This window comes from Ursus arctos, unplaced genomic scaffold (genome assembly GCF_023065955.2).
Source record: "Ursus arctos isolate Adak ecotype North America unplaced genomic scaffold, UrsArc2.0 scaffold_3, whole genome shotgun sequence".
Taxonomy (NCBI): domain Eukaryota; kingdom Metazoa; phylum Chordata; class Mammalia; order Carnivora; family Ursidae; genus Ursus; species Ursus arctos.
In genome coordinates, this window is record NW_026622985.1 from 35,927,424 (window position 1) to 35,944,357 (window position 16,934).

Genomic DNA, 16,934 nt, shown 5'->3' on the forward strand with positions numbered 1-16,934 from the left:
AGATGTTGTAGAGTAGCAGCCCAGAGTTTCAATGAACACTAACATACTCACATTGGGGGGAAAAAAGTGTATATAATATATATGTTAAATATATATGTATATAATATCTATAAAAATGCATTAAATACACGCATATATGCATACATACACACACGTGTGTGTGTGTAGGAATATGAAAGCAGCATAGAGTTTAAACCATGAGTTGGTTTTTATTTAGAAGAAACTTTCACAGTAATGATTTATATTACAAAAATTGTGACAGGAAAGCTATGATAAAGATAATGCAGAGAGATCAGTCAATTAAATTTTAAAATAAGCTCCTAGAATTAACACCAAAATTTCGTAGTCATGTCAATAGACTTTAGTCATTTTAATTTGTAGAAGTAATAAATTCTCATTAAACAAGTTAAATGATACAGAGATGTATAAACATTAGGCTCATTCTTTTCCTACCATGTTTGATGTGTCCCTTTACAGTAACCAAGTAAATTTGGTTGTTATCTCTCACATCTGAAATACGCACGAGTGTATGTTATGTGTGTAGGGATGCACGCACGCGTGTGTGGTGCAGATGTAAAAACAAAAATAACCTTTTGTATGTTTGTGTTTGTTTTGTATACTTTTTTTTTACAAAAATGAATCATATAAGTCACATGACTCTGCAGTTTTGTTTTGTACATAATAATATTTTATGGACATCCCTCTAAGGCAATATACACAAATTTAAATGATCAAGAGAATCTTACATAGTGAGCCTATAATATAACTGAGGCAACCATTCTAATATTGGCGGACATTTAGGCTATATTCTGGAAGGTTTCTTTTCGTACGTTAGCTTGTTTGCTTACCACTGTGAAAAAAGTTATAGCAATCATCTGTATATTCTTATATACTGTCACTTTTATTTCTTTAGAATACATTTTCAAAAGTTGAATTGGTAGTCAAAGTATATTGTACTCAAGAGAAAAATGTATAGCTTTAAATTCCTTTATTATTAAAAATAAAGACTGAAAATAAATAAAATAAATATTCAGAATAATAGGAACAGAACAACCAAAAGGCAGGGGGGAAAAAGCAGAAAATAGGAGCAGGTAAGAGATATAAGCTGAATTTAATTTTTATTGAAATGAAAAGCCTATTCTTAATTCCCCTCTCCCCCCCAAAGATATAGTAAAAATGTGCAAATTTTTCTAGCTAAAAGTGAATAGCCCCTTGGAAGGACACATTAAGAAAAAAATAGAGAAACAAACAAAAAAATGTAGCATTGGAAATAAGAAAGGAGATACAGAGATTAAAAGAATTTTTTTTTAAAGATAGTATGTGAACTCAGTAATTTAAAAATCTGAAGGAGATGGAGTTCCCTACAAAATTAGTCTATTCAAATTGTGTAAGAAGAAAACTTGGATAAACCAATAATCACAGAAATATGAAATGTGTTTTTATAAATGCTTCCATTTAGAAAGTTACTAGAGCCAGGTGGTTTTATAACTGAATTCTGCCTAACCAAAAAAAAAAAGATAGGCTCTATTTTATCCTAGTTATTCCAGGTAGGCTGTTTCTCATTTATTTAAGTAGCTAGAGTCCTAAAAACTAGAGTCCTAAAAACTGTGTAGAAAAAGGAAATCTTACGCATGTAGATTCATTTTAAATATGATGCTAATCGATTGAATCCAGGAGTGCAAGTTAATTATATTCCATAATCAGGTAGCATTGATCCTGAAAATGTAAGAATAGTTCAACATTAGAAAATCTAACAATATAAATCATCATATCAACACAGGAAAGGTAAAGTGTTACAATAGTAATGGAAGTCGAGAGGCATTTGATGTAATTCTTCAGACATTTCAGTAAAACTTGTTAAAGTAAAAATGGAATTAGAAAAAATTTTATGAATATGATTGGTGACTTAACAGCAATCAACCACTAAATAGTGAATCTTAAGCCATTTGCACAAAAATTAGGAATAAGACATGAATGCCAGCTACCATCACGATTTTCAAGTCAGTTTTTGAGAATTTTCTAATTGCAGGAAGATAGGAACATCAAATAATAAGTATACATTTGAAGCAGAAAAGACAAAAGTATCTTTTATTTAAGGATTATATGAATATTTGTCTAGAAGATTAAGTGTCCAGATATACAATAAATATGTAAAATCAATATCTTCATGTGTGTAAGGGTGAAGTGTCTGCAGCTTACTTTGAAATGCATTTGAACATTAATGGACTAATGGATGACTAGAGGGATGGCTATGTGATAAAGCAAATGTAAAATGGAAATTGTAGGATATAGGTAGTAGATATATATTTGTTCACTGTAAAAAAATTTTTATCTTTTGAAAAAACGGAGTGGCAGAGATGTCATTTTTGTCCATACTGATCTAAAGCTTTGATACAACAGACATTTTGTGGAACTTGATAGGATGATCCTAAGTTTATAAGAAATGAAAAAAGGCAGGAATACCTGAGCTAGATAGATAGATATGGACTTATTTTATGACAGTTGGATGGGTGGATCATTGGAGAAAGAATAGAGTTTTTTACAAGTTGCTCTGGGACAACTGGTTATCCATATTGTAAAAAATTATATTAGACCCCCCCATACCTTGCAAAACAATGCATTCAAGGTGGATTTAAGACTTAACTGGAAAATACAAACTCTTAAACTTTTAAAAGACTATATAGAATATTTTTGTGACTTCAGGGTAGAGAAGGATTTCTTAAACAAGACGCAAAGAAAAAAAACCATAATGAAAGAATTAATAACATCAGATATTAAAATTAGGAACTTCTATTTCTCAAACACACAACAAAGAATCCCACAGAAGTGGGATAGAAGATACTTACTGCCTGTGTAACTAACGTACAGTTAGCATCTAGAGTATGTAAATAACTTGTATAAATCACTTGGAAAAGACAAATAATACAGGAGATAATATATAATGTCCTGAACAGGCACTTCATAGAAAATGAAAACCGAAAAGCCAAAATATTTATGGAAGGTGTTCAACTGCATTAGTAATCAGGAAAGTATGCGATAAACCAGATGAAATACCATTTTATACCAACCATATTGCCATAAATATTAAGGTCTGATGTTACCAAATGCTGGAAACTATGTGAAACAACCAGAGACTGAAGAGTTTTCATTGTGCCGGTGGAAACAATTTGGGATTGACCTAGAAAGGTTGAAAGTATGCATGCCCTGTGACCCAGCCAGGTTCTACGCTTGCCTACTAGGAATGCCATACAAGAGTATTCGTAGCAGCCCTACTGTGTGATAAAAAAAAAAAAAAGACAAACCTGGGAGAACCTAAAAACTGATAAGTACTGGAATAATCACTAGGAGAATAGTTAAATGAGTTGTAGTATATTCATATGATGAATCTGTGTAGCAGGGAAAATGAGTAAACCACGCTGAAACATAACAGCAGGGGTGAATCTGTGGAACAAGACATTGAGAGAATAAACCAAATTGCAGAAGCATCCCTATGATTCCATTTAGATAGTGCTAAAAAAAAATTAGTGGAATGCTTAGATATACAAACAAAATGCTGAGGTTATAAGTGGGAATGACAAAAATCAGTTATTTGGTGGGGAGTGTCCAGGAACTGAATGGGGACTTTGTAAGTATAAACTGTGGTGGGGATGGGGGAATCAAAGAAATGCGTGTTTGTTTTATTGGTTTTTCTTTATACGCTACAACTATCTAATAAATACTCTTGGTTATAGTAGTCAATAAGCATAATAAAGGACCCCATGTAGAAAGTTAATTGATAGACTTTAATATACAGATAGCTTCAAGGAATTTTTAAAAAGTCAAAAAATGACAAAAGAAAAAAACTGTTGGTTCACTGAAGAGAAAATTCACATTACTTACAGGAAAAGATGACCAGCCTCACTAATGATCAGAGAAATGATCATTTAAATCAGACACCATCGGATTGCCAAAACTTTTAAAGAATTCCAACAACTAGTGCCAGCAATGGTGTGGGTTACACTCATACATAGCAGGGGTGATTGTACACGACTGTATTTTTGAAAAGTGCATACTCACTTCTCTCTGCCAGATCAAAAATTATAATCTTTCTAAAAATACATTTGATTTGGGGGGCTCAATCTATTTTTAACTCTTGATAAGTACCATAGCTTTATTCCTGATCTTTTCCCTTTGGTTTCCTTTCCTGAGCCTATTGATTGCTGGAATTATCTTCCACAGACTGGTCCAAAGCGCAGCTCTTTTAGAAGTTTTGGGGTAAAAATTAAGTACTTGAAAAGTAAAAAAAAAAAAAAAAAATACTAGTAGGAGCAAAAGAAAATATGTCAAGCGTGCTAATTCATCAAAGCTAGTTCTCAAGTTGGTGGAGGACTTGCATGGTTATTCTTACCTACTTTCAAAAGAATTGAAGACTTCAAAAACTCTCATTTATTAACCCAAACTACGGATTAGAATAGCACTTTTATAGAAATACACTTGTGGCAAGCCCTCTGTCATCTCTTTAAAAAAATACATATAGACCTTAATTGGTACAAAAGAAGACAAAACAACAGACACATGTATTTTGGAGCTATAGGTTAATACTTTGTGGTCTACTGTTCGAGTTTATCAGACATAACTAGCTATCGGAGAGAAATTACATTATAGTCAGGGAGTGTGGATCATTCACACATGAAATATGGCCCCCGAGTTTTTTTAAGTGGCTAAATATTGTCTAAATGAGTTCTCTCTTTTACTTCTATTTTTTTTTTTTATTTATTTATGATTCTTTAAAGTCAGCAGATGTTTCCTCCCTGGTGGGAGAAGTATGTACGTGGATTTGGGTTGTGCTCCGCAGTCCACTAGCAGTAATGTAGGAGTCAAATGTGAGAATTCCATCCTTTCCCCAATGCCTTCCTTGTTTGCTACTCTTTCTCTTTTGGGATTAAGCTCTCAGCAGAAGTAAGCAGGAAACGAGATGGGAGATGGGTAACTTCTTCTCCAGAAACCAAGTACTTGGGCTTTCCCCTGTTCAGTCTTCCTGGGCTGATTGTGCTTCTGGGTACCAGGGAAGAAGCAGTTAATTGAGCTTTGATAAAGTATGAACTTCATCAGTAGTTACTAGTACGATGACCACTATTACATACTATGATCAGATAAAAGCAGTGCCTCACATTCTTTTCTTCCCCCAATAAAAAGTTTCCAGCCTTGAAGAGTTTTCGTTGCCTGCCCTGTTCATTGCCAGTAATCCATTCATTTATGTATTTATGAAACAAATAGTTACTGAGCAGCTACTCTGTGTTAGGCATTGTGCTAAAGGCTAAATGTACAAGGATTGACAAGATTCTGTCTTTTCTCTCCAGGAGTTTGCTGACTAGAGTCTGTCTGCCTCTCTCTCTCTAATTGGTAGTTTGTTTTGTAACAGATCTTATCTCTGACATCCCACCATCAGTGACTGGGAAGGCCCTATTCTCTCTTGCCTTCCAGCCTCAGGCTCTGTAACACCTGGAAAGACATCAAAGAGGCCTTCAGTTAACTGACTCTCAGACGGCAGCCTATTACCAGTGGGCACCTCGAAAGTCAAGGGTCCAGTCCTCAGTGTTATAAGTCCAGAAATTCAGTAATACAATTCAAATTTAATCAAGTCCAGAGTGGCTGATTCTTGCTGTTCTAACTTAGAAAACACTGATTTCTAGACCAGAATACTAATTTTCTGATTGGGAGGTACAGCTGACATAATACCCAGCATCCTTCCTATGTTCTGTTCTCTCTCCTCTGCTTGGTAGGTTCATAAATCAGAAAGTTGCTCAATGGGCATAAAATGAGAGTAAAGTTACCCGGATGTGTCTAAGGAATATGCTTGTTAGACTGGGCTGACTGACGAATGGCCCATTTCACGGCAGCACCCCTGCTACTTGGGCACTTTTGTGTCCCTCCAGGACTTTCCCACCCTACCTCCCAAGAAACGGACTCCAGTATCTTTAAAATATTATGACATTGCGGGGGCTGATACAATATGGATTAACGGAGTCAGATCTACCTTCATTGTCCTCGAAATCCAATTTGAGAAATAACATTCTGTAAAATTCTTGAGTCCCTGGCTGTGGGAGATTACTCTATTCAGACCTGGATTCAACAGAGGTCAGGTATGGTTAACCTTTTTCCTCCATGTGTTGGTGTGTGTGTTCACATGTGAGGTCCTTACAACTCACTGGCTCATCAGTAGAGGAACTAGAATGAGGTCCAGCAAGACCTCATGTTTACATTCTTGCCTAACACTCCATTCCAGGGAAATTGTGTTCTCCAAAGCCAGGTTAAATCTTACCTCCTTTCGTGGACTCTTAGTATACTCTCCCCATTCCCAGGTAGAATGAATTATTCTCTTCTCTCTGATCGCACAGGAATTTTCACACTGTTACTTCTGCTTCTATCACTTTGTGTATGATAAGTGATCTAGTTGTTAAGGATGAACCAGTTTTCTCATTCATCTTTTTCATCTTTATATTCTTGAAGCCCAGCGAAGAGTATGGCATATAACTGAGGCTTCATAAGTTTCTTGGATAAATTACCAGGCAGGTCTCTCCAGATAATCAGTGCAGGTCACCAAACCAAATCTGGCCCCCACATGTTTCTATAAATTCAGTCTTACTGGAACAGAGCCATATTCATTTAGCTATATACTATCTACTCTCAGGCCACAATAAGCGGAGTTGAGGAGTTGTGACAGAGATTGTGTGGCCTACAAACCTAAAATATTTGCTCTCTGGCCCTTTACAGAAAAAGCTTGCTGACCCCTGGTCTAGGCATTTATTTCCTTCTGCTCATCATTGCTGGGTAAACTCTGAAAATGTTTTAGTCCCTGTTGCCATTTATCTAGATTTTTAAAAAAATAATATACCATTATTTTTGGTCTATCCAAGGTAATAATTAGTTACAGCTGTATTTGACTGTAATTTCAAGGCTAGCAATGTGCTGGTATCACTGAACAACTAATTGAAGTTGGGTGTTTTCTAAACACCGCATTCGTGAATCGTCCTTTTGTTGTATATTTGAGGGACCTCAATGGAAATTGGGGTAGAAAGAGCCCCATGGTAACTGGATAAATGATAAACACCTAACCCCCTTTCAATTAAAGCAAGAGGAAGTGTAAGATTATTTCCAGAGATTTGTAAAACAAGTTATATGACAGTAGAAAGCATGAAAATATTTTTCTCACATTTATTGAGTAGCCTAATAATAACATTTTGGTCTCTAGACTTCCATAGCAATGGGCCTTTGTTCAGACAAGGTTAAGAAGAGTATATTAAGCACTATCAGTTTTCTACTTGTGATTTCTAGAGATGATTATTCTAAGTCTATAGGTGACTGTTAACACGTTGCTTGACTGAGAACTTGCCTTCAGAAATATTCGCTGAATTAATGTCCTGGCAAATAGAACCTGATTTTGCAAAATCTTTACAGAATTCATTTATATATGGCATTAGACCCTTATACATACAGAAATAGTAAATTTTATCATTGCTCAGAGGAGGGGCGAGATTACGTCCAGCTGAGATTGGTAAATAAGACTTGACAAAAAATGTACAATTCGGGTGACCATTGAGGGACTTGAGGAGAAGAAGGACAGCCAAGGAAGGCAGGTAAGGCATGGAGGTGGCATTAGCAGAGACAGGCACCGATGAGATGGGTTGAAAGGAATGGGGCTGCCTAGCCTGCCTGAAGGGAAGCAGTTGGTTTATGCAGGTTAAATAGTTGCAATAAAATTGAATAGGAAGGAGAAGTCATCAGCTCTAGAATTTAAATGCCTTAGATACCTCACCGTATTACTAGGCAACCACAGCTGTTTGAATAGAGGAATAAAAAGGAAAAGAAACGAGGTGTGGGGAAGATGAGTCAGGGGACACGGGGAGGGATGACATGGAAGGAGGAGCAGTAGACAATGAGGGAAAGAGCGACGCAAGAGCCTGTGAAACGTAAGCTGCCTAGATACAGGGGAAGAAAGTGAGGAGCTCAAAACTGACCACAGGGTCTCTAGCCTCAGGCAATATGGCCCTGTCATGAGAGATCAGAAATATGGGGCGAAGACAATTAACTCGTGTTTGTTTGTTTGTTTTTAAAGGGCATTTTCTTGCATTTTTAAAAAAGATTTTATTTATTTGACGGAGAATAGGCACAATTAGGGGGAGTGGCAGAGGGAGAAGGAGAAGCAGGCTTCCCACTGAGCAGGGAGCCCGATGTGGGGCTCGATCCCAGGACCCTGGGATCAACACCTAAGCCAGAGGCAGATGCTTAACCAGCTGAGCCACCCAGGCGCCCCTGAACTCATGTTTTTAATGAAGAGGTTGTGAGCTCAGGAGACAGGCTGGGCTAGGGGGCAGATTTGGCAGTCCCCAGAGGAAAGGAAGAGGTCAAGAGTCTGGGGCCCATGAGAGAACGGAGTACGAGAAAAGGCCGTCGCATGTAGCCTTCAGGAGACCACTTACTGCCTTCGACACTGAGGACCAGGTTGCCAAAGCTTGAAGCTGCCGCCCCTAACCCGGGGGCTCAGGCTTCTGATTGTTCTTGAAGGTAGTGTTGGAGAGATTTCAGAAAGCCTAATGGAAATTATACATAAAGCTAAATAAATAAAAACAGGTCACTTTTTTTTTCTTTTCCTGAAATCATACCAATCCAGTGTTGGTTTTTGTGCAGACTGGAAGTTCTAATGTGCATTAAGGATGGATTTGATTGATTTAAAATAGGGAAGTGCATTATTACTTAATCTTGCCTCTTCAGCCTTTTGAAAGCATTCATTTAAGTGTTCCTTGGAACACACTTTGGCAAATGTGAGAGGTAATGATGTGAGGTTGCCTAGCAGCAGGCTCTGTAATGGGCAGAATCAGGCTTTTAGTCCCAAGATGTCCAAATAACTGCAACACGAAGAGGTTACAGAGTGTTTCCACGTACATTGTCTCATCTGGTCCTCTTAACACTCGTTAAAACATCACCCTGCTACCTCTAATTCAGAAAATAATGAGGTAGTCTCCTTTTAAACTTCGCACAGTCCTAGCCATTAAGAGTTGCTTTAGGATTGATCTGGAGGAATCCAGCCCTTTTTTTTCCCTTCAGCTTCTATTAAGAAAATTGAAATCCTGCTTTTTTTTTTTAAATGTCCATTAGCAAAATCACCTCCGAAGGCGTTTGTGCCATGTCTGTGGACTTTCTTTCTGTGTCTGCCTCACATCTGTGGCTATTTAATTCCATTACCCAGCGTAATGATGCAAATATCCATGATAAATATTTGAGGCTAGAAGTGGGTTTTGACATGGACATATTTCTGACTCTTATATTTCATTATGTACATTCCAAGGGATTGATTGTTGTAATCCAAGTATCATTACCTAAAAATATGAAGAACTCATTGCCGAAAGTCCTTAGAGAGTTTGTAAACACCCCGTGTTACCGCTTTAGAGCTTTGAACATAAACTCCTACATAAGAGCTGCGTGTGCAATTCATGTTTTGTGTGTGTGTTTAGAAATTTATCCTGAACTACAATTAGAAGCAAAATTAATTAGCAAGGTTAATTAAACCCTTCTGTAGGAGCACTGTTCTCTCCACAGCCCATGCCAGAAAGTTGCTGGAATATTTTTAATTTTACAAAGATAGAGACAGACACCAACAGACAGGAAGGAGTAGGTTCACACACAAATATGCATCAAATTTAACACACCCTTTGTTAGTCATCTCAGATCACTGGATGCACTGAAACATGACACTCAACGGCATCCTTTGCTGAAGAGTTCCAGGTAGAGACTTCAGAATGATCTCCCATGTCCAGGGAGGAATAAGTGCCACCCTTGGAATCTAGCCACATCTGACATTGAACTCCACTCTCAAAGCCTCCCCTCGGACTGGTTTTTCAGCATCATGTTGAGTGTTCCCATCCCCCAGCAGCTGTTGCCCTTGACAGCCAGCATAACTCAGAGAGGCAAAGATCATTCAGCTCCAAACACTGAGGAAATTTTGGCATCTTCCACATCACAGGAGGCCAGCCAAGTTGTACTCCAACCCAACTTCTGAGAGAAGGCTTTCAAAGATATCAGTGTTTTATAGCTGAGCCCCAGCTTAAGAAGTCTCCCCCATGCTCTGCCCTCCTCTGTCCCAGGACTGGCCACAGGCCATTAGCAAGGGAGAGACCAGAAGAGAAAGCTTTCACTCTCACTTTCTCCCCTAAATCTCCCAGACTCTCAGGGGTCCCTTTATGTATTGGACTCGGAAGGTATGGGGGAAGTGGGCTGGGTTCCTGTCAGAAGGCACCAAAACCCAAAGGCCGGAGCCTGGTATTTGAAGTAAAGAGTTGGAGCCAGAGAAGGAACAAAAGGAAAGTCATGTCGGTCCCTGCTTTGAATGTAAAGAATTATTTGATAGTGTTTATTCTTGCTTATTTTGCTCATTCCAGTATATTTGAAGTCAAAACTTTGTGGTAAGTATTGGGCCTCTGTCCAGCAGGACCACTCCTGGCGTAACTGAACATTCCTCCACATAGCTGTGTTTCCTGTGGCTTAAGAAAGGAATACCTTATTTTCTTTTACACTTTGGAATTGGGTTAAAGTCCTTCAATTCAGAGATGCACTGACTTTTGACTCATGGCCTTAAAAAGAATAATAATGGGTCTTTTTCACATGTGTGTATATCCTAGATGGTACCAACGGTCCCAAATCGCTAAGGGCATCCAGTTCTCTGGTGGTGCAAGGAGGAAAAATTAAGCGGAAGTTTGTGGATCTGGGGTAAGCATTTCGTGATGTGAAAAACAAACCCTCTGTTTAAAAAGGTGGGGGGGCTAAAAGAGAAAATGTCAGTTTCCCCTTTCTGACTGTGTGCTTTCTTTTTAGGGCACCTTTGCGAAGGAATTCCAACAAGGGAAAGAAATGGAAAGAAAAGGAAAAAGAAGCCAATAGGTTTTCTCCAGGTAGCAGGTACGGGTGGATGATCTAACCCCCCCGCCCCCGGGTTAACCAAGTCAGCGGTCAGTATCTAAGCTGAAGTCATCCACCTGGAGGTGAGATGGAAGAGAAATTGCACAGATTATATTTGTCCTACCCCAGCTGTAGCCTACACCGGCGTCGGGTATATCCAGGGCTTAACTGCAGAATTATGGTCACATGAACAGTCTCAATATATGTTTCTGTAAAGACAGCATAAATATATCTATGTAATATGTCAGTTAGGCGTATTTCATTGTCTTTGTCTGGCTACCCACGATACTAATGTCCTCTTTTTCATGACCTGAAAGGGTAATTTTATATTTAAGTACCTTGTTGGTTTTCAGGACTATTCTGTCCACATGTAACAAGGACCATCATCTCTTGCTGGACTCAGCTGTTTAGTTCATTTTCTTCAGGCCCTACCAACTATTCTTACTGTTCAGTGAAGACTTCCCTATAAAGAAGTGAGCCTTGTACTGCATGTTGTCAAGTTTTCCCAATTTTATTCTGAGATTACATAATCTTAAGTTTAGATTTGTATCCGGGGCAATAAAGCATGGAGCTCAACTGCCCGGGTTTGGATCAGAGCTCTCCCAGTTATTACCTTTAAAATCTTAAAGGTCTTTAACCTGTTTGCCTCCATTGCCTTGTGAGAAAGAAGGGTAAATAACAGGATCTACCTAATAACTTTTGTGTAAGGATTAAGTACGTTTTCTTACAAAGCACGTCAGATGGTACCTGGCACGTAGGAGGTATTTAAAAATAATAATAATGATGATGATCACAGTTTGCTGTCATTATTACTTGCAAGTTACAGAGCAGTTTCACAGTTATCACTTCAGTCGATCCCTATAATAAGGTTGGGAGGGCAGAAAACAATACCATACTTTGCTAAAAACCTCACCTTCATAGAATTTAATTGATTTGCCCACAGTTATGCAGCAGACAGTTAACACAGCGGGGCTTGTGCCCCCTGTCCAGATGCCTTTCCAACACAACACCTCCCCTCCACTTGTTTATGCATCGAATGATGCGGAAGTCTCTTAATGAAATTTGGGAATCATCTCAACAGCAGTAGACTAAGGAAGAAACAGAATGCTAACAACAAAAGATCGTCAAATCATTTGGGGACCACTGATCCATTTTATAGGTTGTCCTCTATGTTTCTTTTTCTTTTCTCTGGCATACAACTTGGTGAGAAATTGTACCTTCTTCCTGGGATTATAGGAGCGTAGGGTCAGGGATGAGAAGAGAGGATTCCCAAATTAGTTGTGTTAGTCTGTTGTGGTGGTGGTTTAATCCTGTACGATGGAGAAAGGGTAAAAAGCGCTGTTTATATTGAGGACACCAGTCTTGGGAAAAATAAGTCCATGATCCAACTCAAAAGCAGTTTAACTTTGTGTGGTTTTGGAGTGAGAAATAGAAAACAGTCTGCTGTGTGCCTTAAAATTAAGAATAGGAAACTATCAAGTATACTCAGGATAAAATACAATAAAAAGTGAAACTGTTTCAGGGAGAGAGAGATGCCCAGATACACAACGGGAGAGAAGCTGGGACACTTTTGTAGTAGCACTGCCCTCCTTTTGGTCCCTGGACTTCTGAGGCAGTCACTTCCTCTCACCTTAAGGCTCCACCCGGAAAGGGACGGAAGTGAAGCATCCAACAGTGGGAGAAAGTTTGACTGAATGTCATCATAGTAGCCAGAGGGTATCACCGCCCTGCACAATTTCCAGGTGAAAAGCAAGCAAATCCTGACTCTCTTGGTGAGTGCGCACCTTACTCCAGGCCAGCCACGGGGAGTCAGGCTCATGGCAGCTTTGGAAGCAGCAGCCGGCCAGCTCGGTATTTTTAAGATACTAACTCTGGAGCCTTTCTGCTTCACTGGTCACAAGAAGTTACACATGTACCAGTGCTACAAAATAGTTTTCAATTGGAGTCACAATTTTAAAATTGTCTGTAATTCTAGTAGAATTTTGACGGGCCTGACAGGAATTCATGTAATTGAAATAATAGAAGAACAAGGGAAGAAGAGGGACTTCTCCTGTTTCACAAAATAATTTTTTGAGCTATCACAGTAGTCGGTTAACGCTAATCAAATCTAATGACAGCCTCTGTTCTCCTATATAGATTGATAACGGGCCCAGAACCTTTACAACATGTGTCAGAAAACAGAGTTACTGCCCAGTAGGGGCTTAGTGCAGTTGAGTTGGTTTCACAGGGCCCCTGAAGGTGGGTGGGTGATAAGCACCATCAGCTTCAGGGTCCCCACTGCAGTTGTGGAAGGCTGGGAATAAACTCATCACCTCTGTGAAACTTTCTCAGAAAAGAGAGGGAATGATTCATGGATTGAGTTAGTAATCTTCTCTCTTAGGCTTTTCATTACTAGGCTGTAAAAATCCGATGAGGTCGTTCTATCCGTTATAGCCTGAGGCTGTGGGACTTAAAAGAGGCAAGACAAGAGGTTTGCTAAATTCAGTCTTGGTTTTAGTTTTTTTCCTTCCTCAAGAGTTAAGAGTTTAGTTTATTGTATTCCTTGTGGAGACATAATGACTCAAATGCATGACCAACATGAAACAAATAGATGAGGTTCGATAATTTTAATAATAAATAAACCCTACAAAAAATATGGCTCGGTTCTAGCCTTTTCAAATATGTGCTCAGCAAACATTCTGATTTAAACAGGCAGTAGCAGATAACAAAAGCAGGAAAGAGTTAGCAAGGTAGTTGTCAGAGCTTGTTGACAAAGAGAAAAATAAAATACTATCCTCATTGTGGAGTAAGTTGCCACTGATGTCAGTGGAGTACCTACTTTGGGGCTCTGTGGGAGAAGCTGCTGGTTGAGTGGTTGAATGGAAAAGCGTGTAAGCAGTTATGTGTATCTCAGAACAAAGCTAGACGGGGGCGTGTGGGAAAACGACAGGAGGGGAGATGGCACTCCTTTGTGGAGGTGAATTTGCATTCCCCTTAAAAGTGTGAACGGAGGAAAAAACACTTCTGGAATCCGAGTATTCATCCTGACTTTGCCATAGGTAAGGCTCTGAATTTCTTGGACCTTGGTTTCCTACCAAAAAATAATTAGATGGATTAAAACTACGTGGTCTCTAACTCCCCAACCTTCTCTGTCTGTACTGTCCAATATGGTAGCCTCCAGTCAGGTGTGGCCATTGAGCACTAGAAATGTGGCTAGTCTATATTGAGATGTGTTGTAGGAGAAAATGAATGCAGGATTTCAAAGACTTAGTATGAAAAAAAAGAATGTGAAATATCTTAGTAAAAATTTTATAATACCAATTGCATGTTGAAATAATAATACTTTGAATATTTTGGGTTAAATAAAATATAAATTAATTTTACCTCTTTTTTTATGTGGTTACCAGAAAATTGTAATGTATATATGTAGTTCATATTATATTTCTGTTGGACAGTGTTGATCCATATGATTCTATGAAAAACATCCCCTTTCGAGTTCTGACTCATTCCGTTGGTCTCTAAATTGTCATTTTTCATGTTTATTTATTCTTTTTTCACTTTTTTATTGAGGTATAATTAATATACAGTATTATATTAGTTTCAGGTATACAGCGTAACGATTCAACAATTTCTGTGTATTATTCAGTGCTCATCCCGATACATGTACTCTTGTTTGTCTATTCTTTTTTAAATCTATAGCTACTCCTCTGTGTTCCCAATTTAATTTGTTTATCCACAGAGGTAAAAAAGATATAGCAGCATAATTTATTTTAAAGGCCAATTGGATAGGAAAAAAATAAGGTAAAGCAAAAAGCAACATTGGTACTTAAAATCTAACATCTTCAACAATACTGTCATATGTGCCTGAAGAGAAAAGCACCTCACCTCTGCCTAAACTTGACCCACAGAGGCACCCCAAAGAGGAGCCAAAATTTCTTTTTAAAAAAAAAATGATTTAAAAAACAGGAAATAAAATGCAGTTGTAAATGGCCAGAGGAGAATGGCCATTGGAGAGTGGAGAGGGAAGTTTCGAAGCTAGTGTTTAAGGCGGGAGCAATGACGGTGAAAACTCAGTAGAGCCCCTATGGAGTGCTTAACTTCGATGGTCTCACTTCTGCGGGCTCTCCCCTTCATTTTTAAAGCCCAAAGGTTGCTTTCCTTAAACAGAGGATTATTTAGGTTGTAAATTAAAAGTAATTTATTAAAGTCTCCAGTTTTAAAACCTACCTTTTTTTTGAGTTTCAGTTCATCTTACAAATCGTGGCATTTCGTTTATACATCTAGTAAAATTTTATAAAAAATAAAAGCAGTCACTTTCATAGAGACCCTTGAATAATGTTAGTTTAGCCTCAGTAGAGCAGACCTGTTCCCCTTGTAACTGTCGGTCCTGTTTTTACAAAACTGCACTTATAAATTTAATCTATTCAGTTTTCTTCTTAAGTACATCCCAGTGCTTGAAAGCTGAGAAACTTTGACATTCTTAACATATCCACACTTTGCCACTTGAAAAAAACTCTTGAAAACCTAGTAGATTAAAATGGTAACATAGTGACTATAAACGTCCAGTGCTCTTATCACTTTGGTTATTTTTCATCTTAACCAGTTAAATATATTAAAATAGAAGCAAAAGACAAACGTGTCTCTCAGATTTCTAATAATATAAATTTTCTTAAATCCTAAGCAATATATTTATTGTTTCTAAACCTAACAGTTTTGTTCTGAAATACCAAATTTTTATTTACGTAATCATCTTGCCGTTTGATTTTACACCTTCCCAGGATGGGGAGGACTCGCTAAGGAAACAGTTTCTCCATCTCCTATGAATGTAGAGGGGGCAAAAAAGATCGTTTTCCTTCTACCCTCTTGGGTTTTCCAGCTGGAGTACTGTCAGTTAGATGGACAGGAGACAGATCAACAAGGGGAAAGCATACAGATTGATTGAATGTGAGTTTTGTGTGGTACAGGAGCCTTTATCAGGAAATGAAGACCAAAGAAGTGGTTAAGCCTGAGCATTTCAATGCTAGGTTTGTTGAAGAGTGGAAAGTCCTGGAAAAAATGTGAGAGGACAAAAAGGTATGAATTAAGGCTAGTAAATAAACAGTGGGAAACTTAACAAGGCCTCTTCCTTCCCAAAAGCATTGTTCCTTCAGATTCCTCTTGGTGTCTCTCCATCTACAGAGATAAGGATGTTCCTTCCCTCCAGGTATAGGGAGGGCACCTCTCCCATAAGAGTCTTAGGATCGCTTTGGGGGCAACAGGAAAGGTCAGAGAACCCTTCATGTACCTGCCATTTCTCGAATTCCTTCACCTGAAAATGTTTGCTATGCCTAGTTGCCATATTCTGTGGTAGCATGTCCAGAACCCCATCAGAAATTAAGGTTAAACACTACAGTGACCGTCTCCGATGGGCTGTTGGTTATTAATCGGGGCTTTGGACCGTAACTCAGAGTCAAGCAGGATGTGTCAGTGGAAGTTGGCCTGAACCGCAGATGAACACCTGCTTGTCTTAGCTGTGATCTGTCCGGTCTTCCAGTGCCCTTCCAAAGGGGCTTGCTTTACAACCGCAGTCTCCTTAGCGGGTGTTAGAGCCTTCCAGAATTCCTGCATCTGATTTGAATAAATGGAAGTCTGCCACCCTTCCTCTGATTGCACCTAACTTTCTTTAATTAACCTCCTTAACTACCTGCTTGAATTCTATATTCTGCTTATACTTTTTCTATTCGGCAGTTCTGAACTCCTAATTATATCTTGATGACATTCCATTCTGTTCTGAATACTTCACACACCTTGTATTCAAAGTTAAGACAAATAAAAAATAAATTACTATGGAATGTTTACCTGAGCAACTTAATTTTGGGGTGCTGACCCCAGAACAAACTGGTTTCAAGATGTATGTAATTGGGTTAACTGCTTTGTAGAGTTGTTAATTATAAACCATTTAAATACTAAGAAACAGTGATTACCCCCACCTCATTCCGCCCCTCCCTCCCGTGACAATTAAATATGACAGAGACTTAATTTGA

At 38.5% G+C, this 16,934-nt stretch overlaps 1 protein-coding gene across 15 annotated transcripts in view; it reads left to right on the forward strand.

Annotated features, from left to right (window-relative positions):
• Positions 1-16,934, forward strand: part of PPP1R9A (protein phosphatase 1 regulatory subunit 9A) — a 298,618-nt gene that overhangs the window by 265,367 nt on the left and 16,317 nt on the right. For 13 of the 15 annotated variants that reach the window (XM_044386606.3, XM_044386621.3, XM_048212761.2 and 10 more), the window contains 2 exons: positions 10,656-10,743; positions 10,849-10,932. The exons of the other annotated variants lie outside the window; for them this stretch is intronic. In XM_044386606.3, coding sequence (XP_044242541.1) covers positions 10,656-10,743; positions 10,849-10,932 — 172 coding nt within the window. The remainder of the gene's footprint in view (positions 1-10,655; positions 10,744-10,848; positions 10,933-16,934) is intronic. 15 annotated transcript variants of the gene reach the window in all.